At 64.2% G+C, this 25,429-nt stretch overlaps 1 protein-coding gene and 1 non-coding gene across 2 annotated transcripts; both read left to right on the top strand.

The window, feature by feature from the left end:
- Window positions 1–2,371: 2,371 nt before the first annotated feature.
- Window positions 2,372–17,262, top strand: UNC45B (unc-45 myosin chaperone B). The gene is made up of 20 exons (XM_029082821.1): window positions 2,372–2,612; window positions 3,466–3,627; window positions 3,825–3,861; window positions 4,818–4,993; window positions 5,145–5,234; window positions 7,350–7,517; window positions 7,637–7,805; window positions 7,945–8,115; window positions 8,218–8,389; window positions 9,610–9,910; window positions 10,684–10,778; window positions 10,872–11,013; window positions 11,542–11,682; window positions 12,587–12,714; window positions 12,834–12,900; window positions 13,075–13,188; window positions 13,301–13,416; window positions 14,996–15,113; window positions 15,747–15,902; window positions 16,843–17,262. Exons 2-20 carry the CDS (start codon window positions 3,466–3,468, stop codon window positions 17,101–17,103), a joined length of 2,784 nt encoding a protein of 927 aa, XP_028938654.1. The 5' UTR covers window positions 2,372–2,612; the 3' UTR covers window positions 17,104–17,262.
- Window positions 17,263–22,963: 5,701 nt separating this feature from the next.
- Window positions 22,964–23,063, top strand: LOC114818058. Its single transcript, XR_003765879.1, has one exon. It is a non-coding gene; the product is annotated as a Z30 small nucleolar RNA (small nucleolar RNA).
- Window positions 23,064–25,429: the final 2,366 nt, after the last annotated feature.

Raw genomic sequence — 25,429 nt, 5'->3', positions numbered from 1 at the left:
AGATGAGGGAACCGAGGCCCGGAGAAGCCAAGTGGCTCGGCCAAAGTCACGCGGCGGACAAGTGGCGGAGCCGGGATTAGAACCCACGCCCTCCGACTCCCGAGCCCGGGCTTCTTCCACTAAGCCGCACGGCTTCTCACGGTAGAAGAGTACCGATGACGAGGAGGATCGCTGCGTTATTTGATAAGCGCCTACTATCGCCAAGCCCCGTTCCAAACGCTGGGGGGGGACACGCGAGGTCATCGGGTTGTCCCACGTGGGGCTCACGGTCTTCATCCCCATTTTACGGAGGAGGGAACTGAGGCGCAGAGAAGTGAAGCGACCGGCCCGAGGTCACACAGCGGACACACGGCGGGGCCGGGATGAGAACCCACGTGCGCCGGCTTCCGGGCCCGGGCTCTTTCCGCTAGGCCACCGCTGCTTCTCGGGGCAGCGCGTCCCCCCGCCCCGGGGGAGAGCGGGAGGCAGGTGGGGCGGGAAATGGTAAGCCCGGGGGGCAGGAGGGCAAGAGAACCCAGACGGGAGCTGGGGAGGGGGCAGAGGGGGGAAGGCAGGCCCGGGACCCCGATGCGGGGTGGGGGGCCCCCCCCCCCAGCTCGCCCGTCCCGCTCCCCCCGGTTCCACGTCAGCGGGGCGTTAATCTCCTTCTAGGCCGCAAGCTCGCCGTGGGCGGGGAGCACGACCTAGCGGCAAGAGCGCGGGCTGGGCAGTCAGAGGTCGTGGGTTCGAATCCCCACCACTTGTCGGCTGGTTTCTCTGGGCCTCATCTGTAAAATGGGGACGGAGACTGGCAGCCCCACGTGGGACAACCTGATGACCTCGTATCGGGGGTTTGTACGTTCCAACCCGATGGGGGCATTCCAAGCGCTGAGTACGGTGCTCTGCGCATAGTAAGCGCTCGATAAATACTGTTGAGTGAATGAACGAACGGTGCCTGGCCCATCGTAAGCGCTTAACAAATATCATCTTTTTTGTATTAGTGTCGTACCGTCCTCTCCCCAGAGCTTACACGGTAAGCGCTCAATAGAGAAGCAGCGTGGCTCAGTGGAAAGAGCACGGGATTTGGAGTCAGAGGTCATGGGTTCGAATCCCCGCTCCGCCACTTGTCAGCCGGGTGACTGTGGGCGAGTCGCTTCACTTCTCCGGGCCTCAGTTCCCTCATCTGTCAAATGGGGATGAAAACCGCGAGCCCCACGTGGGACGACCTGATCGTCCCGTATCTCCCCCGGCGCTCAGAACGGCGCTCTGCACCTAGTAAGCGCTTAACAGATACCGACGTTATTAAAGAGGAACGAATGAGGCGGGCCGGCTGTCCGTCCCGTCGGAGGCGGACGGGGGACGGCTCGGCCGAAAAGCAGGCCGACCGATGGCCACCCCGGGCCCTGCCCGCCGGGTCTGTGAGAGACACCGAACTGTCTCTCTCCCTCCCAGAGTTTCCGGAGTGAGAGGGATCGAGAGGGAGAACCGTATAAAAACGGCCCGTCTTCTCCCTCCGTATCCCCCAAACGCACACGTGTGAATGCATCTGAGAAGCAGCGTGGCCTAGTGGGTAGAACCCGGGCCCGGGAGTCAAAGAGACCCGGGTTCCGATCCCGGCCCCCCCCCCCCCCACGCGTCTCCTAGGTGACCTTGGGCCGCTCGCTTTGCTTCTCCATGCCTCTGTGACCTCATCTGTAAACCGGGGATGAAGGCCGTGAGCCCCACGCGGGCCGACCCGATGCCCTCGTATCCCCCCCGGCGCTTAGAAGGGTGCTCGGCACATAGTAGACGCTTAACAGATACCATCGTTATTATTATCATTTGACGTCAGACACTCGTGGCTATTCTGGAAGGCTCCATGGAGGAGGTGGGGGGGGTTGGGGGGGGAGCCGGCTTTTGGGGGGGGGCTTTCAGAGAGGTGTGCCCTGGAAGTCTTCAGCCGGGGCTGGCCTCCGGCGCCCCTAACCCAGATGCTTCCCGCCCCTTCCCCGACGCCCGACGCTTTCTAGAAGCTGCCGCCCTGCTCCGGACGGGCAGCTGCCCCCGGCGTGTCCTTCCCCATTCCCGGGGAGGCCCCGGACCCCCACCCCCACCCGCCGAGACCTCAGCTGTCACCGTTCCCGGAATAGCCGCACAGCCGGGGCGTCGGGGGGGGGGGGGGGGGGGGTGGACGCCGGGGCCGTCGCATTGGTCGGCGAGCCCCCTCCCCGCCCCCCGCTCCGCTCAGGAATGGAGACGGACTAACTCCGGGCCCCCACCCCAGACCCTGACCTCTTCCCCAAATCCGCCCCCCCCCACCCCAAGAACCCCGCCACCGGGGCTCCCGACGGGGTGAGGGGTGCAGAGAGGCGACCCCACCCGGCCCCCCCCATCCCCGGTGACCCGTGAGCGTTGGGATTCGCCGCGCCGGGAGGGGACGGGGGAGGCGACAAGCGTCGCTGACGGACCCCGGGGACCCCCTCGCCCTGCCCAAATATGGTGAGGGAGAGCGGGGCCTCCAGATAAAGGGTCCGGGAGCCGGATCCCGGCAGGGAGGAGCCCCCACCCCGGACGTGTCTTCTGGATCTGGGAAGACCTCCACCCCGCCGCTTCTCCTGCCCTCCGAGGTCGCCGTGGCCTCCACCGCCGCCGAGGTTTGGCCCGGCCTCCCGGGAAGGAGCCGGGGGAGGGACGGGGGTCGAGGGCCGGGGGGGGGGTCGGCCTTCGGCCCCTGAGCTTCGGTCCCGGGGGGACGGGCCGGGGCGGGTTGTTTCGGGCCGGTGCGGGGGAGAAACGGGCGGGCACACGCACACAGACACTCACACGCACGTCGGACAACGCGCGGACCACTGTACCGAGCGTCCGGGAGAGGACGGCGCGGCGGTCGACGGACCCGTTCCCCGCCCACGACGAGCCGACCGTCTCGAGGCTGGGAGACGGGAATAAATGACGGATACGGACCTAAGCGCTGCGGGGCTGGCGACGTGGGGGGTGAATAAAGGGAGCGAGTCGGGGCGAGGCCGCAGCGGCGTGGCCCGGGGGGCAGAGCCCGGGCCCCGGGAGTCGGTAGGGGCCGGACACTGGTCTGCTGCGTGACCTCGGGCGAGTCATTCAGCTCGCCTGCGCCTCAGCTATCTCATCCGGAAAACGGGATCGCGTCCGACCCGACTGCCTGGCGTCCGCCCCGGGGTTCGGTTCGGGGCCCGGCGCGTAGTAAGCGCGGGATGAGAAGGAGGAGGATCGTGGTATTCGCGGTCGCCCGCCGCCAACCTGGGGAAGGGCAGGGGTCGCTCTCCCCGTTCGAAAGGTCGGCGGGGGGGGGGGGGGACGACTTGAGACGAATCGAAGATCCGTTCCTTCGATTCTATGGATCGAGCGCCTCCCCTCGCCCTTCACCCGGCGCCTCGGGCCGGGCCCCCTCGCCCCCGTCCCGGGTCCGGCCGCCCTCCCGGGGGCGGGGGGCCGGTGGCCGCCGCCCCCCGCCCCCGACGGCCCGTCCGCCGGCAGATGGGGGACCCGCTGCTGCTGAAGGAGGAGGGGAACCGACGCTTCCGGGCCGGAGACTACGAGGCCGCCGCGCGCAGCTACTCCAGGGCCCTGGAGCTGGGCCCGGACCGGCCGCTGCGGGCCGTCCTCTACCGCAACCGGGCCGCCTGCCACCTCGGACGGGTCCGTGCCGGGCCGGGGGGGGACCCCCGGGTGGCGGGAGAGGAGAGGGAGGGCCCCCGCCCGTCACGACGGACACCTTCGGGGCGTCGGGAGCCCGCCGCGGGGGCGGGTCCCGGACCCAGAGGGCCCCGGGACGGAACCCCTTCCCCGGCCCCCGGCTCCGGTCGGCTGACGCTCGCCCCTCTCCCCGCCGGCAGGAGAGCTACGACCGGGCCGCCGCCGACGCCTCCCAAGGTGAGAGACGGCGACTTCGGGAGCCACCGGCCCGCCCCGGCGGCACCCCGGACTCGATCGATCGATCGATCGTGTTTGCCGAGCGCTTACCGTGGGCGGAGCGCTAAGCGCCGGGGAGGGACAGATTCGGGAGGCCACGGGTTCTAATCCGGGCCCCCGGGTGGCCTCGGGCAAGTCCCTCCCCTTCTCTGCGCCTCAACTGTCTCGTCTGTAAAATGGGGATCGAGGGCGTGAGCCCCACGTGGGACCGGGTCCGCTGTCCGTCCCCGTTCGGAAGCGGCGCGGCTCAGTGGCGGGAGCCCGGGCTTGGGAGTCAGGGGTCGCGGGTTCGACTCCCGGCTCCGCCCCCCGGCAGCCGGGTGACCGCGGGCGAGGCGCTTCACTCCTCGGTGCCTCGGTTCCCTCGTCTGCGAAACGGGGATTAACTGGGAGCCTCGCGGGGGACGACCCGATGACCCTGCGCCTCCCCCCCAACGCTTAGAACGGTGCTCTGCACATAGCGAGCGCTTGACAAACGCCAACATTATCATCCGACCCCCGGTGCTCGGTACGGGGCCCGGCGCAGAGTAAGTGCGTAACAGACACCCTTATCGTTATCACACGGAGGCGAGAGACACATTCCCTGCCGCCCGAAGAGCTTACGTTCCAGCGGGAGAGACAGATATTAACAGAAATAAACAAATTAGAGCCGTGGACCTAAGTGCCGCGGGGCTGAGGCGAATCCAGGGAGCGGGTCGGGCCGTCGCGGAAGGGAGCGGGAGAAGGGGGGCTCGGTCAGGGAGGGCCTCCCGGAGGAGGCGGGCCTCCGATCCCCGGCTTCCAAGGCGAGGGGAGCGATCGGCCGTGAGGAGGGGAGGGCGTCCCGGGCCGGGGGCGGGACGCGGGCGAGGGGTCGGCGGCGGGACGGGGAGGGGGTCGGCGGCGGAGCCCCCAGCCGCGCCCCGTCCCGCGCCCAGCCGTCGACTTGGACGCGTCGGACGTGAAGGCCCTGTTCCGGCGCTGCCGGGCCCTGGAGCAGCTGGGCCGCCTGGACCAGGCCTTCAAGGACGCGCAGCGCTGCGCCACGTTGCAACCGCGCAACGAAACCTTCCGGGAGACCCTCCGGCGCCTCAGCGCCGGCATCCAGGCCAAGGTGCGCCCCCTCCTCTCCCCGCTCCCGCCCGGGGTGTCCCCCCCCGTCCCCGTCCCCGTCCCCCTGCCCCGTCGCAGGGGCCGCCGGACCCCGCCCTCGGGACGCCCGGGGGCGGGGGGCGGCCTCCGACCGTGCTCCCCCCTCCTCCCAGCTGCACGACCAGTTCTCCACGGACTCACGGGTGCGGACCATGTTCGCCATCCTGCTGGACGAGAACAGCGAGGCGGAGAAGCGTGAGAAGGTGACGCCCCCTCGGTCCCCTCCGTCTCCTCCCCGCTCGACAGGGTCCCCCTCCGAAAGGACCCCGCTCACCCGCCTTCCTGCCGACCCCCGCCCTCTAAGCCTCGGTGATAATAATAACGATGGCGTCTGTGAAGCGCTTACCACGTGCAGAGCCCCGTTGTGAGCGCCGGGAAGGATACAAGGTGATCGGGTCGTCCCACGGGGGGCTCACGGTCTTCACCCCCATTTTCCAGATGAGGGAACCGAGGCCCAGAGAAGCGAAGTGACTCGCCCAAAGTCACACCGCTGACAAGCGGCGGAGCTGGGGTTTGAACCCATGACCTCTGGCTCCCCGGCCCCCGCTGTCTCCGCTGAGCCACGCCGCTTCTCTCATTCATTCGGTCTGATTTACTGAGCGCTTACTGCGGGGTGCTCATCTTTTCCCGGAGTGCCTCGTCCAACCTAATTTGCCTGTATTCCTCCCCGCCCCCCGGCGCTCAGTACAGCGTCCGGCGCACAGTGAGCACTTAACGGATAGCAGGGTTATCACCGGCCCCCGCGTCACCGTGGATAGAGCCCGGGAGCCAGAAGGACCCGGGTTTCCGGCTCTGCCGCTCGCCCGGTTGCGTGACCTCGGGCGAGTCACTTCTCGGAGCCTCGGTTCCCTCAGCTGGGGATTGATTAAAGACCGTGTGTCTTGGGCGGGACAGGGACGGCGTCCGACTCGATCGCCCAGCATCTACCCCGGTGCTCAGGACAGGGAAAGAGCCCGGGCTTTGGAGTCCGGGGTCATGGGTTCGAATCCCGGCTCGGCCACCTGTCAGCTGGGTGACTCCGGGCGAGTCGCTTCACTTCTCGGTGCCTCGGTTACCTCACCCGTAAAATGGGGGTTAAGCCCCACGTGGGGCAACCTGATTCCCCCGTGTCTGCCCCAGCGCTCGGAACGGCGCTCGGCACGTAGTAAGCGCTTAACGAATACCCACAGTATTATTATTATTACACAGTAAGCGCTTAACAGACACCCGATTCCCAAAACACAAAAATCCGGGCCGACTCATTCTGTCCCCGCAGCAAGCCTAGAAGCAGCCCGCTGCTGTGGAGGGAGGACGGGGTCGGAAGGTCAGGGGTTTTCATCCCGGCTCTTCGTCCCCGTTCTCCAGATGAGGTCGCTGAGGCGCAGAGAATCATGATGATAAGGATGTTGGTATTTGTTAAGCGCTTGCCGTGTGCCGAGCACTGTTCTAAGCGCTGGGGGAGACAGAAGGTAATCCGATTGTCCCCCGTGGGGCTCACGGTAAATCCCCATTTTCCAGATGAGGTAACCGAGGCCCAGAGAAGTGAAGCGACTCGCCCACAGTCACACGGCTGACGAGGGGCAGAGCTGGGATACGAACCCATGACCTCTGACTCCCAGGCCCGGGCCCTTTCCACCGAGCCACGCTGCTCCTCCGGAGAAGTGAAGCGACTGGCCCGAGGTCACCCGGCAGACGGGTGGCGGAGCCGGGATTAGAACCCACGACCTCTGACTCCCGAGCCCGGCCTCTCGCCGCTGAGCCGAGCCCCCTTAACTTCTCCGTGACCCGGTTACATGCGGGACGGGGACTGTGTCCGACCCGATTTGCTTTTAGCCACCCCGGAGCTCAGTACGGTGCCCGGCACATAATAAGCGCTTAATAAGTACCAGAATTATTATTATTATTATTATTGTCAAGCCCTCTGGGCCTCGGTTTCCCCATCTGTAAAAGAAGCAGCGTGGCTCGGTGGGAGGGGCCCGGGCTTTGGAGTCAGAGATCATGGGTTCGAACCCCGGCTCGGCCACTCGTCAGCCGTGCGACTCTGGGCGAGTCGCTTCACTTCTCTGGGCCTCAGTTCCCTCATCTGTCAAATGGGGACGAAGACTGTGAGCCCCACGGGGGACCACCTGATTCCCCCGTGTCTCCCCCAGCGCTTAGAACGGCGCTCCGCACACAGTAAGGGCTTGACAAATACCAACGTCATTATCAAAACGGGGCACACGAGTGACTTGGGAGGGGTAGAACCGGGACCGGAACCCGGGCCCGGGCGAGCTCCGGGACCGGGTCGGCGGCTCGGGCCGGACGTCTTCCCTCCCCGTCGCCCACCCCGCTCCCCCCAGGCCGCCAACAACCTCATCGTCCTGGGCCGGGAGGAGGCGGGGGCCGAGATGATCTTCCGGAACGACGGGGTCGGCCTGCTGCTGAAGCTGCTGGAGACCCGGCGGCCCGAGCTGGTCCTGGCCGCCGTGCGGACGCTGGCGGGCTTGTGCGGCGGGCACGGGGCTCGGGTGAGGCCGGCGGGCCCCCGCGCCCGGGGCGGGTGGGCGCCGGGCGGGGGTCGGCGGGGGCGGGAGAGGCTGAGGCTGAAGGCCGGGTCGGGGGGGGGGGGGGGCGGCGTCTCCCCCAGGCCACCGCCGTCCTCCACGCCACGCGCCTGGACCGGCTGTGCGGCCTGCTGGCGGCCGACGACGAGGAGACGGCGCTGGCCACCCGCGCCCTCCTCCAGGCCGTCACCGACTCCCTGACCGGCGACGACAGGAAAGAGCCGCGGGGCAAGGAGGAGGCCCCGGTTTTGGGTAAGGGACCCCGGGCGGGCGGCCGAGCCTCCGGGCCTCGGTCTCCCCCCGCCGGGGGCGTCGCGAGGGGCCCCGGGCCGGGCGGGGGCCCCGCTCTCTGCCGCAAGGCCGTCCCACGGCCCCCGGGCCCTTCCTCCAGACTCCAAGAAGGACCTGAGGCGGATCACGGACCACCTCCTGGACATGCTGGTCAGCGGGAAAGTGTCGGGCCACGGGAAGGACCAGGCCCTCAACCTCCTCAACAGAAACGTCCCGAGGAAGGACCTGGCCATCCGGGACAACTCCCGCACCATCTACGTGGTGGACCACGGTCAGTGGAGGGGACGGGGCGGGGGGGGGAGCGGGCCGAGCGTCCGTCCGGGGCCCCGGGGCGGGGCCGCGGCCGCGAGCCCTACGCCCGCCCTCCCCGCAGGCCTGAAGAAGATCCTGAAGCTGGTGGGCCAGGTGCCCGAGCTTCCGTCCTGCCTGCCGCTGACCGACAACACCCGCGCGTTGGCCTCCCTCCTCCTCAGCAAGCTGTACGACGACCTGCGCTGCGACCCCGAGCGCGACGCCTTCCGGAAGATCTGCGAAGAGTTCATCACGTGAGCCGCCGGGGTGGGGGGGGCCGGGGCCGGGACCCTCGGGCCTTCCCGCCCTCCCGCGGGGCTCCCCAACGCCCGGCGCCCCGCTCCGCTCCCGGCCGGCGCTCGGCCCGCGCGACGGATCGCGGTCCGTAATGCCGGCGACGGCGGCCGCGGTAGGCGCCGAGCGCTCACCACGTGCCGGGCGGGCAGCCGGGGTAGACACGAGCTCGTCGCGTCGGACGCGGGGAAGCGGCCCGGTTGAAGCGGAAAGAGCCCGGGCTTGGGAGTCGGGGGCGTGGGGTCTAATCCCGCCTCCGCCGCCTGTCTGCCGGGTGACCCCGGGCGAGCCGCTCCGCTTCTCCGGGCCTCGGTTCCCTCCTCTGGAAAATGGGGATGGAGACTGTGAGCTTCAGGTGGGACGACCCGATGACCTCGTATCCCCCCCTCCCCCCCCCCGGCGCTTAGGACGGTGCTCGGAGGCGCTTGACAAATACCATCTTGGTTAGTATTATTAGTCCCTGCCTCACGAGGGGCTCGCCGGGTCCATCCCCATTTTACAGATGGGGGAACCGAGGCCCAGAGAGGCGAAGGGTCTCGTCCAAGGTCACACGGCCGACGGTTTCCCGCGCCGCACGGGGTCGAGGGTCTCGTTCGCCGCCTGACGTCGACCGTTTCCCCCTCCCAAGGCGCGCGGACCTGGCGGGGGTCAGTTCACTTCTCCGTGCCTCAGTCGGCAACGTTATTAACAAATACCGACGTTATCGCCCGGGCCTGGGAGGCGGAGGTCGTGGGTTCAAATCCCGACTCAGCCGCCTGTCAGCCGCGTGACCCCCCGGGCGAGCCGCTTCGCTTCTCCGGGATTAGCTGGGGTCAACCCCGGGGCTCGGTACAGCGCCCGGCCCGCGGTGAGCGCTTCACAGAAGCCACAGTTATCATCAGGACCGGTACAGACCGCGGCCGAGCCGCTTGGCTCGAGTCGACCCCGGTGCTTAGTACGGGGCCTGGGGCGGGCTACGTGGGTAACCGAGCCCAGCTCACCGTGGGGACGGAACGTGTCCCCTTCCCGTCGCGCCGTCCTCTCGGCACGCAGCGACGCGCCCAATAGACGCGACGGAATGACGGAGGTATCCGAAAAGAGAGGGGGGAGGGGGGAGGGAGCTTCTCGGCAGGGAGGGCTTCCCGGAGGAGGGGCCGGAAAGCTCCCCCTCGCCCAGGGACCTCCCCCTCGTCCCATCCAGGGGCAGGTTCGACCCCCGGGACATGGACAAGAACGTGAGCGCCGTCCAGACGGTGTCGGGCATCCTGCAGGGCCCCTTCGACCTGGGCAACAAGCTGCTGGGCCTGAAGGGGGTGATGGAGACGATGGTGGCCCTGTGCGGGTCGGAGCGCGAGGTCGACCAGCTGGTGGCCGTGGAGGCCCTCATCCACGCCTCCACCAAGCTCAGCCGCGCCACCTTCATCATCGCCAACGGCGTGGCCATGCTCAAGGACCTCTACAAGACCACCGAGAACGAGAAGATCAAGATCCGGGCCCTGGTGGTGAGTCCGTCTCCGTCCCTCCCCCGGCCCGGCCCCCCGCCCCCGCGCCCCTCGTCCGGACCGCCCACCCGGGTTTAGGCGGGGCCGGGTTTAGGCTGGACTGAAGGAAGCACCCCGGGGTGGAGAGCCTGAGGCGGCCGCCGTCCCCCGGAGGCGACCTCTCCGGCGCTCTGCGGCCGGCTCCGTCGGTGGGTCCCGTTTATTGAGCGCTTCCCGTGTGCGGCGCCCCGTACTCGGCGCTGGGGAGGGGACGACGGGACAATAGAGCGGGCGCGTCCCCCGCCCACGGCGAGCTTACGGTCTAGAGGGGGAGACCGACACGGACAGAAATAGATGACGGAGATGGACACGAGGTGCCGCGGGACCCGGGGGGGGGGGGGGGGGAGAACGATCAGGGCATTTGTTAGGCGCTCACTACGTCCCAGGCCAGGCGCCGGGGTGGACCCAAGCGACTCGGGGTGGGCACGGCCCCCGTGGGGCTCGCGGTCTCCATCCCCATTTTACAGACGAGGGAACTGAGGCACGAGGAGGTGAAGGGACTCGCGCCAGGTCACCCGGGGGCGGAGCCGGGATGAGGACCCGTGACCTTCTGACTCCCGGGCCTCTACCCCCGCCGCTTCTCCAATGGGATGAAGCAAGGGAGCGCGTCGGGAGAAGAGGGAAGCAGGGCTTAGTCAGGGGAGGCCTCTCGGATAAGAAGGGCCGGGGGGGGGGGGCGGGGTCGATGGGGTCCCCGGGCCCGGGTGCGAACGCCCGTCCCGCCCCCGCCCCAGGGTCTCTGCAAGCTGGGCTCGGCCGGGGGCACGGACTACGGCCTGCGTCAGTTCGCCGAGGGCTCCACGGAGAAGCTGGCCAAGCAGTGCCGCAGGTGAGCGCGGCGGCGAGGGCCGGGGGACCCCCGGGCCGCCCCCCTCCCGCCGGACCCCCGCCTGACGCCCCGGCCCCCCGGCCCGCCCCGCAGGTGGCTGTGCAACCCCGCCATCGACACCCGCACCCGCAAGTGGGCCGTGGAGGGCATGGCCTACCTGAGCCTGGACGCCGACGTGAAGGACGACTTCGTGCAGGACGGGCCGGCCCTGCGGGCCATGTTCCAGCTGGCCAAGGCGCGTCCACCCGCCCCCGGGCTTCTCCGCACCGCCGGGCTCTCCCTCCTCCTTCCGACCTCTTCCTCTCCTCCCACCCCCCCCCCGGCGTCGCCCTGACCCGCTCCCTTTATTCATCCCGCACCACTCCCGTCCATCTCTGTCAGCTATTGCTATGAAAGTCTCTCTTCCCGCCTACGATAGCGAGAACCGTGACGACGCCACGTGTCAAGCGCTTACGCCGCGCCGAGCGCCGTTCTAAGCGCCGGGGTGGGTACGAGGTCACCGGGTTGTCCCACGTGGGGCTCTCCGTCTCAACCCCCACTTTCCAGACGAGGTCACTGAGGCGCGGAGAAGCCGAGCGACTTGCCCAAGGCCACCGTACTGTCCCCCTGGACCCCCCGCCCGCAGCAGGCGCTCGATAAACACAACGGCCCGGCGGGAGGGGGTCCGCCAGCCGCGCCCCCCCCCCCGGGGCCCGGTCCGGCCTCGCCCCCGGCCGAGGGGCGAGGGGTGGGCGAAGGTCGCTCTCTCGGACCCCCCCCTTAGGAGAGCGACAAGACCATCCTCTACTCGGTGGCCAGCACCCTGGTGAACTGCACCAACAGCTACGACGTGCAGGAGGTGGTGCCCGAGTTGGTGCAGCTGGCGAAGTTCTCCAAGCAGCACGTGCCCGAGGAGCACCCCAAGGTGGGCGAGGGGGCGGGGTGCCCGGGGGTGGGGGCGCGCGAGGCTCGGGGTTCGTCCGGATCCGCGCCGGTTCCCGGGGGGGGGGCGGAGCCGGGGACGGCATAAATTTAAGAACGAATACGGTAATTAGAATTAGGTTCGTACCCTGTGTCGAGCACTGCCCTCGGAGCTGAGGTACTTATTATTATTAATAATAATTACAATCACGGCATTAGCGAAGCCCTTACTGTGTGCACACTAAGCGCTGGGGCGGATACAGGCCCACCGGGTTGGACCCAATCCCTGTCCCGCGGGGGCTCGCAGTCTCAACCCCAATTTCCAACCGAGGGGACCGAGGCCCAGAGAAGCGAAGTGACTTGCCCAAGGTCACGCGGCGGACAAGCGGCGGAGCCGGGATTAGAACCCGTGACCTCCTGACTCCCAGGCTCTAGCCACTAGGCCTTGCTACGAGATAATCAGGTCGGACCCAGTCCCCGCCCCGTACGGGCCTCACGGTCTGGGTAGGAGGGAGTAGGCCGTGCCTCAGTTTCCCGAGATGGTAAGCTCCTTGAGGGCGGGGACCGTGTCCGCCGACTGCCGTGTCGTCCTCGCCCGAGTGCGGAGTCCGGTGCTCTGCGTACGGTGAGCGCTCAATAGGTGCGATGGATTTCCTCACCTGGGAAACGGGGATGGGACGACCGGACCCAGCTCGGGCCCCAGACGAGGCGGAACCGGGATTGGAACCCGGGTCTCCCGTCACCCAGGCCCGGGCTCCGGGCACTAGGCCACGGAGCGGGCAGGGCGGCCCTCTCGGAGGAGAGGTCCGGGACGGGGCGGGACGGAGGCCCCGACGCCCCTCGCCTCGCCTCGCCGCCCCCCTTCACCCCGACGGGGCCGGGGGAGCCCCGCTCTCCTCCACCCCCAGGACAAGAAGGACTTCGTGGAGCTGCGGGTGAAGCGGCTGCTGAAGGCGGGCGTCGTCTCCGCCCTGGCCTGCATGGTGCGGGCGGACAGCGCCATCCTCACCGACCAGACCAAGGAGCTGCTGGCCAGGTGCCCGGGCGCCCGGGGGGAGGAGGAGGAGGAGGGCGGCCGGGGGCCCCGCTTAAACGCGACGGCTCCGGGCCGGGCGGACCCCCGACCCAGCGGGCCTCTTCCCCTCGCCCCCGCAGGGTGTTCCTGGCCCTGTGCGATAACGCCCGAGACCGAGGCTCCATCGTGGCCCAGGGGGGCGGCAAGGTGAGGGGCGGCGGGGCGGCGGGACCCCCGGGGGAGCCCACTAGGCCCTCTCCCAGGCCGAGAGCCGGTGGGGGGGCCCGGGGGGCGGCGGGGCGGCCCGGCCGGGGCACGAGGGCGTCGGGGGGGGCGGCCTGGACCACCCCGACCCCGTCTCTCCGTCCTCCGTCCCCGCAGGCCCTGGTCCCGCTGGCCCTGGAGGGCACCGGCGTGGGCAAGATCAAGGCCGCCCACGCCCTGGCCAAGATCGCGGCCATCTCCAACCCCGACATCGCCTTCCCGGGAGAGAGGGTGGGTGCGGGCCGGGGGCCGGGGCCGGCGGGAGGGAGGGAGGGAGGGAGGGAGGGCCCCCGGCCCCCGGCCCCCCCCCCCCCCCGTGACCTCCCCGCCGCCCCCGAGGCAGGTGTACGAAGTCGTCCGGCCCCTGGTGCGCCTTCTGGACACGGAGCGCGACGGGCTGCAGAACTACGAGGCCCTTCTGGGCCTCACCAACCTGGCAGGGAGGAGCGACAAGCTGAGGTGATTGGCGCGGGCGCCCGGCGACCCCTGCCCGCTCCCCTCCGGTCAACGCCCTTTCACGTCCCCGGAGCCCCCGGTAGGGAAGAAACGGGACCCGGCTGCAGCGGGGAGGATTTAGGTTCGGAGGCCGGAGTCGGAGGGGCCTGGGTTCCAATACCACGGTTGTTCTTCTTATTTCCCCGGCGCTCAGAACGGTGCCCGACCCAGAGTAAGCGCTTATCGAATACCACGATTATTCTTATTAGCATCCCAGCGCTCAGAACGGTGCCCGACCCAGAGTGAGCGCTTATCGAATACCACGATTATTCTTATTAGCATCCCAGCGCTCAGAAAGGTGCCCGACCCAGAGTGAGCGCTTACCGAATACCACGATTATTCTTATTATTTCCCCAGTGCTTAGAAAAGTGCCTGACCCAGAGTGAGCGCTTACCAAATACCACAGTTATTCTTATTAGTATCCCAGTGCTCAGAACGGCGCCTGACCCAGAGTAAGCACTCAAGAAATACCACGATTATTCTTCTTATTTCCCCGGCGCTCAGAACGGTGCCTGACCCAGAGTGAGCGCTGACCAAATACCACAATTATTCTTATTAATATCCCAGCGCTCAGAACGGTGCCTGACCCAAAGTAAGCGCTAACCAAATACCGCGATTATTCTTATTAGTACCCCAGCGCTTAGAACGGTGCCTGACACAGAGTAAGCGCTTACCACGGTTATTCTTATTAGTATCCCAGTGCTTAGAACGGTGCCTGACACAGAGTAAGCGCTGACCAAATACCACAGTTATTCTGATTATTTCCCCAGCGCTCGGAAAAGTGCCCGACACAGAGTAAGCGCTGACCAGATACCGCGATTATTCTTATTATTTCCCCAGCGCTCGGAAAAGTGCCTGACACAGACTGAGCGCTTACCAAATACCATGATTATTCTGATTAGTATCCCAGCGCTTAGAACATCCTGACAGAGAGTAAGCGCTTACCAAATACCACAGTTATTCTTATCAGTATCCCAGCGCTCGGAAAAGTGCCCGACACAGAGTAAGCGCTTACCAGATACCACAGTTATTCTTATTATTTCCCCAGCGCTCAGAACAGTGCCCGACACAGAGTAAGCGCTTACCAGATACCACAATTTTTCCGATTAGTATCCCAGTGCTCAGAACAAGCCTGACAGAGAGTAAGCGCTTAAGAAATACCACAATTATTCTTATTTCCCCGGCGCTCAGAACAGTGCCTGACACAGAGTAAGCGCTACCAAATACCACAATTATTCTGATTATTTCCCCGGCGCTTAGAACAGCGCCTGACACAGAGTAAGCGCCTACCAAATACCACGATCATTATTCTTCTTATTACCCCCGCGCTTAGAACGGTGCCCGACGCGTAGTGAGCGCTCAACAAATCCCCCGAGGGCAGAAAAAGGTCAGACCGCCCAAGGGACCGTAAAGAGGAGGCGACTCGAAGGGACCCGTCCCCCGAGGAGCCCACCCCGCCCCGTCGGGTGACCCCCGGACCCCTCGGGGGCGGGAGGGTCAACCGTCCGTGTCCCCACCGGGGCCTCCCGGCCTCCCGCCCCAGGCAGAAGATCGTCAAGGAGAAGGCCCTGCCCGACATCGAGAACTACATGTTCGAGAACCACGACCAGCTTCGCCAGGCCGCCACCGAGTGCATGTGCAACCTGGCGGTCAACAAAGAGGTGGGGACGGGGGGCGGCCGCCGGACGGTGGGAGGCAGCGGGGCGAGAGCCCGGGCCGGGGAGTCGGAGGACGTGGGTTCCAATGGCGGCTCCGCCGCCTGCCTGCTGTGGGACCCTGGACGCTCACTTGGCGCCTCTGGGCCGCTGCGATCTGGAAAACGAGGATTGGGAGCGTGGTCTGACCGCCCCGGATCTGCCCCAGCGCTGAGATCGGTGCCGGGCCCGTAGTGGGCGCTTAAGAAATGCCGTCATCGTTATCCGCGGCGGAGGCGGGAAGGGCCTCGCCCGCCTCCGCCCGACCTCGCCGGCCGAGAGGCCCCTGGGGGTTACGGGGAGGGATACGAGACGACCCGGACCCCCGTCGTCCAGCGGGGAGACCGAGGCCCGCGGAGGCTGGGGCGAGGTCAGGCGGCGGGGCCGCGGAGCCCCCGGTCTGTTGGCGGAGGACGGACGGACCCGCGCAACCGACGGAAAGCGGGGTCGTTATGCCACCGCACTCTCCCGAGCGCCGAGTAGCGTACCCTGCCCGTCGGAGGCGCTCAAGAAACGCAACTGTCCGAGGGCCGAGCGAGGGCGGGGGGGCGGGCGGCGGGCCGGGGCGGCGGCGCCGAGCCCGTGCCCCCCCCGCCGCAGGTGCAGGAGCGCTTCCTGGCCGACGGCAACGACCGGCTGAAGCTGATGGTCCTGCTGTGCGGGGAGGACGACCCCAAGGTCCAGACCGCCGCCGCCGGGGCCCTGGCCATGCTCACCGCCGCCCACAAGAAGCTCTGCCTCAAGATGACCGAAGTGGTGAGGTTCTCCCCCCGCCCCCCCGCCGCCCCGGGGCCGGGCGGGCGAGGGCCTGGGAGGCAGGAGGACCCGGGTTCTGATCCCGGCTCCGCCAGGCGTCTGCCGTGTGAGCCTGGACGAGTCGCCTCACTTCTCCGGGCCTCGCTTCCCGCATCTGGGGGTGGGAGCCCCGGGCGGGACGGGGACTGCTTAGAAAGCAGAGAAAGCTTAGAAAGACTGCTTAGAAGCAGCGTGGCTCAGTGGAAAGAGCGTGGGCTTTGGAGTCGGGGGTCATGGGTTCGAATCCCCGCTCGGCCACTCGTCGGCTGGGTGACTGTGGGCGAGTCACTTCACTTCTCTGCGCCTCAGTCACCTCATCTGTCACATGGGGATTAAGACCGGGAGCCCCGCGTGGGACGACGGCCTGTGTCTACCCCGGCGCTTAGAACAGTGCTCGGCACGTAGTAAGCGCTTAACAGATACCGACATTACTATAGAAAGGTGCTTGGCACCTAGTAAGCGCTTACCAAGTACCCTTATCATTATTATCACAGCGCCTAACAACTACCATTATTGATCACGGTGGTCTTTCTTAAGCGCTCACTACGCGCCAAGCACTGCTCTAGGCGCTGGGGGAGGCACGAGCTCATCGGGCGGCGCCCCGGGGGGCTCGCCGTCTTCATCCCCACTTGACAGACGAGGGAACCGAGGCCCGGAGAAGGGCAGTGACTCGAGCGAGGTCGCCCAGCCGACGGGCGGCAGAGCGGAACGCGGGCTCTTTCCGCTGAGCCGCGCTGCCTGCTCTTCACTATTATCATTCTCATCACGGTGGCGGGCGCGGAGTGAGCGCTCGACAAATACCCCGTTATCAGGAATGTTATCCCGGGGGGAGGGCGGTCCCGGGTCCCGGCCCCCGCCCCCCGCCCCCGGGGCTGACGGCCGCCCGGTCCTCCGGCCGCAGACGCCGCAGTGGCTGGAGATCCTCCAGCGCCTCTGCCTTCACGCCCTCCTGCCCGTCCAACACCGCGGCCTGGTCGTCGCCTACAACCTGCTGGCGGCCGACGCGGAGCTGGCCCGGAAGCTGGTGGGCAGCGAGCTGCTGGAGATCCTCACCGTGGTGGCCAAGCAGGAGCCCGACGCCAAGAGGGAGCCGGTCCTCCGGGCCGCCCGCGACTGCCTGGTCAAGTGCATGGACTACGGCTTCATCAAGCCCCTGTCCTGAACCCGGGCCCCGGCCGCCTTCTGGGGGGTCGCGGTGGGTCGTTTCCGAACGGCGGCCACCGAGGCCCCGGGAAGCCGAGCGAGCCGCCCGGAGCCACGCGGCCGACGGGTCGCGTGAGCCGGGCCATTAAAGAACCCCGCCGGGAGCTCCCGGGCCGACTCCGCCGGATTCATTCCTCCGTCCGATCGTGCCGACCGGGCGCTTGCTGCGCGCGGTGGACTGCGCCGAGCGCTTGGGAGAGGGCGACCCGGCAGTGGACGGACGCGTCCCCCGCCCACCGCGACCTCACGGTCGGGAGGAGCAGCGTGGCTCAGTGGAAAGAGGCGTTCTGCCACTTGTCAGCTGGGCGACCGTGGGCGAGTCACTTCACTCCTCTGGGCCTCAGTGACCTCCTCTGGAAAATGGGGATCGACTGCGAGCCTCACGGGGGACGGCCCGATGACCCTGTTGTCTCCCCCGGCGCTTAGCACGGTGCTCGGCACATAGGAAGCGCCTAACCAATGCCAGCGTTATTAGAGGGTCTCGGAGATGGGAAGGCGGGGGTCCCGGGCGGGGGGGCCGGGGGGCGATTTTCCCGGGGACGCCCTGCGGATCGGAAGGGGAGCCGGGATCGGAAGCCGCGCTTCCCGGCTCCCCGCCCCGCGGTCTTCCCGCACCGAGTCCGTCGTCTGATCTGTTGTAAACCCGGCTCCGCCACTTCTCCGCTGCGCGACCTTGGGCGAGCCACGTCCCTTCTACAGTAACAATAATTACGGTATCTGTTAAGCGCCTACTATGTGCGGCGCGCTGTTCTAAACGCTGGGGTAGACACGGGGTCATCGGGTCGCCCCACGTGAGGCTCACAGTCTTAATCCCCATTTTCCAGATGAGGTCACTGAGGCCCAGAGAAGGGAAGCGACTTGCCCACAGTCACCCAGCTGACTGGCCGGGCCGGGATTCGAACCCGTGACCTCTGACTCCCACGCCCGGGCTCCTTCCTCCGAGCCGCGCCGCTTCTCCACTCCTCCGGGCCGCTGTCACCGTTGGACGCCCCCCGGCCCCACCGGGGTGGGGGAGACAAACGTAGAGATGGGAGGGATTTCGGGGTGCCACCGACGCGGACGCGGCCGGGGCTCCGTCGCTCGTCCGCTGCGCGACCTGGGGCAAGTCGCTTCACCTCTCTGGGCCTCGGTCACCTCGTCTGGGAAACGGGGAGGAAGGTGGTCAGCCCGGCGCGGGGCAGGGAGCGCGTCCCCACCGGATTTGCTCGGATCCGCCCCGGCGGTCGGTACGGGGCGCGGCTCGCGATAAGCGCTTACCGGGTACCCTAAAAAAAACCCCGAAAAGCGTAGTGATAATAACGTTGGCATTTGTTGAGCGCTTACTACGTGCCAAGCACTGTTCTAAGCGCTGCGGGGGGATAAAGTAGGGGCAGCTGGGAGAGCAGAAGTAGCATTTATCGACCCGCACTGAGCGCTTGGAAGAAATACCGCTATTCTCACTCTCCTATGGGAAGCAGTGTGGCGTAGAGCACCGGCCTGGGAGTCAGGTCATGGGTTCTAATCTTGCCTCCGCCACTTGTCTGCTATGTGACCTCGGGCAAGTCGCTTATCTTCTCTGTGCCTCGGATCCCTCATCTGTAAAATGGGAATTAAGACTCTGAGCCCTATGTGGGGCAGGGATTGTGTCCAACCCGATTATCTTGTAAATACCCCAGCGCTTAGAACAGTGCCTGGCACATAGAAACACTTAACAAATGCCATTATTATTATTATTATTATAAATCCCAGCTCCGCCGCTTGCCTGCTGTGGGACCTTGGGTAAGTCATTTCACTTCCCCAAGCCTCAGTTCCCTCATCTGTAAAATGGGGATTGAGACCGTCAGCCCCACGTGGGGCAGGGACTGGGTCCACCCGACTTGCTTGCCTCCGCCCCAGCGCTTAGTACAGTGCCTGGCCCATAGTAAGCGCTCAACAAATACCACATTTATTATTATTATTATTCCCCGTTTGGGAGAATACAATGGTATTTTAATTCACATCCGGCCCTCCAGGACTCAAGTTGGTTCGTCGCTTTGCGTGAAAAAATATGAAAAGAGAGGATCCGTTCATTCAAGAGTATTTATCGAGCGCTTACTACGTGTAGAGCGCTGTACTAAGCGCTTGAAATTCAGAGGGCTGTTCTTTATGGAAAACCCAGTAAAAAATTAAGGATTGGCCGGTTTCCTTCTCCGTGTGGCTTTTTTATCTTGGGTCTTTTAAAAAGACCGTGGACCCATAAGCCTCACTTTCTAATTTCCTACTATTCATTCAATAGTATTTATCGAGCGCTTACTATGTGCAGAGCACTGTACTAAGCGCTTGGAATGGACCAATCGGTAACGGATAGAGACGGTCCCTGCCCTTTGACGGGTTTACGGTCTAATCGTAGACAATTGATTGACTACTAGTCAGTCAATCAATCCTATGTACTGAGCGTTCACCGTCCGCCGAGCACTGGGGAGAGAAGGTCTGGGGAGAGAACGATGAACACAATCCCTCCTTATAATGAGCTCATGGCTCAGTGGAAAGAGGCCGGGCCGGGGAGTCCAGAGGTCGTGGGTTCTAATCCCGCCTCTGCCACTCGTCTGCTGTGTGACCTTGGGTGAGTCGCTTCACTTCTCTGGGCCTCAGTGACCTCATCTGTCAAATGGGGATGAAGACTGGGAGCCCCACGGGGGACAAGCTCATCCCCTCGTATGATAATAATTGTGGTGTTTGTTAAGCGCTTACTATGTGCCGAGCACTGCCCTAAGCGCTGGGGTAGACACAAGGTAATGAGGTTGTCCCACGTGAGACTCACACTTTAATCCCCATTTGACAGATGAGGGAACTGAGGCCCAGAAAATAATAATAATGTTGGTATTTGTGAAGCGCTTACTTTGTGCAGAGCACTGTCCTAAGCGCTGGGGGAGACACAGGGTCATCAGGTTGTCCCAGGTGAGGCTCACAGTCTTCACCCCCATTTTCCAGACGAGGTAACTGAGGCCCGGAGAAGTGAAGTGACTCGCCCACAGTCACACAGCTGACAACTGGCCAAGCCGGGATTCAAACCCGTGACCTCTGACTCCCAAGCCCGGGCTCTTTCCACTGAGCCACGCTGCTTCTCATTCTTTTAATAATGTTGGTATTTGTTAAGCGCTTACTATGTGCGGAGCAGTGTTTTAAGCGCTGGGGGAGACCCAGGGTCATCAGGTCGTCCCACGTGAGGCTCACAGCTAATCCCCATTTGACAGACGAGGTAACTGAGGCCCAGAGAAGTGAAGTGACTCGCCCAAAGTCACACAGCTGACAAGGGGCAGAGCCGGGATTCGAACCCATGACCTCTGACTCCCAAGCCCTGGCTCTTTCCACTGAACCACGTTGCTTCTACCCTCCCCCAGCGCTTAGAACAGAGCTTTGCACCTCGTAAGCGCTTAACAAATGCCATTTATTATTGTTAGAAGAGTGCTTGGCGCGTAGTAAGGGCTGGACAGATACTGTAATTATTATTATTGTAGGGACAATAGGGCTCAGTGGCAAGAGCCCGGGCTTGGGAGTCAGAGGTCATGGGTTCGAATCCCAGCTCTGCCACCTGTCAGCTGCGTGACTGTGGGCGAGTCACTTCCCTTCTCTGGGCCTCTGTTCCCTCATCTGTAAAATGGGGATGAAGACTGGGAGCCTCGCGTGGGACCACCTGATGACCCTGGGTCTCCCCCAGCGCTTAGAACGGTGCTCTGCGCCTAGGAAGCGCTTAACAGATACCAACATTATTATTAATTCATTAAGCCCGGCCCTTTTTGTGTTAAAAGCCTCTGAGGAAAAAGAGTGGTTCCGCCCCGTCCTATTCCGCCTAAAATCTTGTCTCTGCGACGGCTCTGCCGCCGGGAAAATGTCGGCAAGGGTCTGAGGAGAGGCGGGCCCCTCTTCCCACCAAACTACCACCCTGAAAAGGGCGGCCATGGTTCCGCCTTCCCGCCTTTTCACCGCCGCCTCGGTCACGTGTCTAGATCCGGCCGGCCTGATTGGCTGCCGCGGACCGGCCGGGGCTCGCGCGTGGGGAGGCGTGACGTGGCAGGGTGGGCGGAGCCCGCCCGAGAAAGCGCAGCAACGCGCCTGCGCCCGGCCCTGGGCGGCGGCTCCCCGCCCTCCGAGGAAGGTGGAGCGGCGCGCCTGCGCGGGTTTTTTAATCCCCGGGCGCCGAAGAAGTCGAGCAGCGCGCGTGCGCGCAGGTCTTCGGAGGGAAGCACCGCCCGCCGAGGGGGGAGCAGCGCGCATGCGCACGCCTCTCTCGGGAGGATTTCCCCAGTGGCCGAGGAAGGTGGAGCGTCGCGCATGCGCAGACCTCTCCCCGCCCGGAGAAGGTGGAGCAGCGCGCGTGCGCACCACTCTCTCGGGAAGATTCCCCGGTGACCGAGGAAGGTGGAGCGTCGCGCATGCGCACGCTTCTCTCGGGAGGATTCCCCCAATCGCCGAGGAAGGTGGAGCAGCGCGCGTGCGCACGCCTCTCCCCGCCCGGAGAAGGTGGAGCAGCGCGCATGCGCGCCACTCTCTCGGGAGGATTCCCCAATCGCCGAGGAAGGTGGAGCAGCGCGCGTGCGCACGCCTCTCTCGGGAGGCTTCTCCAGTCGCCGAGGAAGGTGGAGCGTCGCGCATGCGCACGCCTCTCCCCGCCCGGAGAAGGTGGAGCATTGCGCGTGCGCGCCACTCTCCCGGGAGGATTCCCCCGCCCACGGGAGGAGGAGCAGCGCGCATGCGCATAGCTCTCCTTCGCGAGGATTCCCGTCCTGCGAGGGAGTTGGAGCAGCGCGCATGCGCGAATGGGGGAGGGCGCCTAGCTAAGAGTCACGTTCCCGGGGACTGCGATGGCCTGATCCAGGTAAAAGGGGAATTCCGGGAAGGCGGAGGGGAGGGCACCCGGGGCTCCTCGATCCTGGCGGGGTGCAGGCCGGATCTCCAGACTGTGCACTGGTCTGCAGTGTCACCTTGGGCAAGTCACTTCCCTGCTCTAGGCCTCAGTTTCCCCATCTGTAAAATGGGGGCTAAGAGCGGGAGCCCCAAGTGGGACTGGGACCTCACGAACTTCTATCTGCCCCAGTGCTTGGCACATAGGAATTGCTTAGCAAGTGCCATTATTACTATTGTTTATTATTACTAATAATAAACTCAATGCGGGCAGAAACGTGTCCATCAACTCCAAGCAGTGGGGCTCAGTGGAAAGAGGCCAGGTTTGGGAGTCAGAGGTCATGGGTTCGAATCCCGGCTCTGCCACTTGGCAGCAGGGTGACTGTGGGCGAGTCACTTCACTTCCCTGGGCCTCAGTTCCCTCATCTGTAAAATGGGGATGAAGACTGGGAGCCCCTCGTGGGACAGCCTGATTCCCCCGTGTCTACCCCAGCGCTTAGAACAGTGCTCCGCACATAGTAAGCGCTTAACAAATACCAACATTATTATTATTACTAACGGTGAGCCTCACGTGGGACAACCTGATCACCCTGCAGCGCCTAGTGCTCTGCACATAGTAAGCGCCTAACAAATACCAACATTATTATCATTAATAACGGTGAGCCTCACGTGGGACAACCTGATCACCCTGCAGCGCTTAGAACAGTGCTCTGCACATAGTAAGCGCTTAACAAATACCAATATTATTAACGGTGAGCCTCACGTGGGACAACCTGATCACCCTGCAGCGCTTAGTGCTCTGCACATAGTGAGCGCCTAACAAATACCAACATTATTATTATCATTAATAACGGTGAGCCTCACGTGGGACAACCTGATCACCCTGCAGCGCTTAGAACAGCGCTCTGCACACAGTAAGCGCCTAACAAATACCAACGTTATCATCATTACACGCCTCAACGCAGTGATGAGCGGAAGTATAGTTTGACCTGGTATGGCCCAGGCTTCCCGGCTTGGGCCCTGACCAGGACATGATCACTTAATCTTCTCTCTGAGCTGGCGTCTTCTACCCTCGAGGAATAATTTTCTTGGGGATACTGAACCTCAGAAAAGTTGGGCTTTTCCCCCGCATGAGCAGTCGCCCCTAAGCAAAGAGAAAGCTGGCGCATTAAGGGGAAATGGACTTTTTATCCCTTTTTTAAATGGTATTTTGGGTCCCACGTGCCCCACGCTGTACTAAGCGCTGGGGTAGATGATGATAATGACGATGGCATCTGTTAGCGCTTACTCTGTGCAAAGCACCATTCTCAGGGCTGGGGGGAGACAAGGTGATCAGGTCGTCCCACGTGGGGCTCACAGTTTTAACCCCCATTTTCCGGATGAGGTCACTGAGGCACAGAGAAGGGCCGCGACTCGCCCACGGTCGCCCAGCCGACGGGCGGCGAAGCCGGGATTCGAACCCACGACGTGCGACTCCCGAGCCCGGGCTCTTCCCACTGGGCCGCGCTGCCTCTCTGATTAGATGTGAGCTAATCAGGTCGGGCACGGTCCACGTCCCCCGTGGCCGAGCGGAAAGAGCCCGGGCTTGGGAGTCAGGGGTCGTGGGTTCGAATCCCGGCTCTGCCTCTGATCGGCTGTGTGACTCCGGGCAAGACGCTACACTTCTCTGTGCCTGAGGACGGAGGCCCCGAGAAGTGAAGCGACTCGAATCCCAGTGAGGTAAAGAGCCCGGGTCCTTCTGACTCCCGGGTTCTATAATAATAACCATAACGATGATATTTGTTAAGCGCTTACTATGTGCCAAGCCCTGGGGGAGATACCGGGTAATGAGGTTGCCCCACGGGGGGCTCACAGTCTCCATCCCCCTTTTCCAGATGAGGTCGCCGAGGCCCAGAGGAGCAAGCGACTCGCCCGAAGTCACCCGGCTGACGAGCGGCGGAGCCGGCATTCGAACCCACGCCCTCTGACTCCCGGGCCCTCGCCGCCGAGCCCCGCTGCTTCCCCTCAGTGACCTTTAAAAAGCGACCGGCTCTCAACTTCGGTTTCCGAAACGTTTCCTCCCGTAGGCTTCCGGGCGAAGGGCGTCACCGAGAAGCGGCGTCCGAGAGCCGGCCAAGCGTCCGGTTCGTCGTTCCGGAGTTTCTCTCGTTGGGAGGGGCCTGCAACATCCCTCCGGTCTACACGGCGGAACACCACCTAACCGCTCTTGGGATACCCCTCATTTCAGGGAAGCAGCGTGGCTCCGTGCAAAGAGCCCGGGCTCGGGAGTCCGAGGTCATGGGTTTGAATGCCGGCTCCGCCGCTCGGTCAGCTGTGGGGCAAGTCACTTCACTTCTCTGTGCCTCAGTGACCTCTTCTGTAAAATGGGGATGAAGACCGAGAGCCTCACGTGGGACAACCTGATGAGCCTGTATCTACCCCAGCGCTTAGAACGGCCTTCTGCACGTAATAAGCGCTTAACAAATGCCAACGTTATTATTATATGATAATTCTGGTATTTGTTAAGCGCTTCCTAGGTGCCAAGCGCCGTTCTGAGCGCTGGGGTAGATACCAGGTAATGAGCTGGTCCCACGTGGGGCTCACGGTCTTCATCCCCGTTTTCCAGAGGAGGGAACTGAGGCCCGGAGAAGTGAAGCGACTTGCCCACGGTCACACAGCAGACAAGGGGCGGAGCCGGGATCAGAACCCACGTCCTCTGACTCCCAAGCCCGGGCTCTTCTCACTGAGCCCCGCTGCTTCCCGTAATTAAGGTACATACCTGTAATTTATTAATATATGTGTAATTTACCTATTTATCTGTAATTTATTTATTTACATTCATGTCCGTCTCCCCCTCTAGACCGTAAACTCGTTAAGGGCGGGAAATGGGTCTGTTTATTGTTGTCTTGTCCTCTCCCAAGCGCCCAGTATAGCGTTCTGCACACAGTAGGCGCTCAATAAATACCACTGAATGAAAGGGAGTCAGAAGGACCTGGGTTCTAATCCCGCCTCCGCCCCTCGTCTGCTGTGTGGCCTTGGGCAAGTCACGCCACTCCTCCGGGCCTCAGTTCCCTCATCTGTAAAACGGGGATGGAGACTGTGAGCCCCACGTGGGACAGGGACTGGGTCCAACCTGGAGCGTCGGTAAGCGTCTAATAAATACCACTGATTGTTTGGAGGCCCAAGAGTTGCCGCGGTCGGTGTTTAAACGCAAATATTTACAGGTAACAAATGGTTAGAAAGAACGTCCGCAGGAAAGCGGGATACTTACGAGGAACGGATTTCTTCCACGTTAGAAAGGATGTTAACGGGGAAGCACGGATATTTGCAATTAACAGATTGGTTGGATGTTAGAACGTCAGCAGGACAGCGGGATTTTTTTTTTTTTTACAAGGAACGGATTTCTTCCACCTTAGAAAGGATGTTAACGGGGAAGCACGGATATT

Source organism: Ornithorhynchus anatinus, chromosome 17, assembly GCF_004115215.2.
Source record: "Ornithorhynchus anatinus isolate Pmale09 chromosome 17, mOrnAna1.pri.v4, whole genome shotgun sequence".
In the NCBI taxonomy this organism is placed as follows: domain Eukaryota; kingdom Metazoa; phylum Chordata; class Mammalia; order Monotremata; family Ornithorhynchidae; genus Ornithorhynchus; species Ornithorhynchus anatinus.
Note: the sequence above shows the minus strand (reverse complement) of the source record. Positions and strands in the feature narration are given on the sequence as shown.

Excerpts from the sequence above, each read along its gene's own strand:
- UNC45B (XM_029082821.1), top strand. The coding sequence starts at position 3,466 with ATGGGGGACCCGCTGCTGCTGAAGGAGGAGGGGAACCGACGCTTCCGG. Across the intron at positions 11,014-11,541 it reads CCATGTTCCAGCTGGCCAAG|GAGAGCGACAAGACCATCCT; the intron begins GCGCGTCCACCC and ends CCCCCCCCTTAG. Across the intron at positions 12,901-13,074 it reads TGGCCCAGGGGGGCGGCAAG|GCCCTGGTCCCGCTGGCCCT; the intron begins GTGAGGGGCGGC and ends CCGTCCCCGCAG.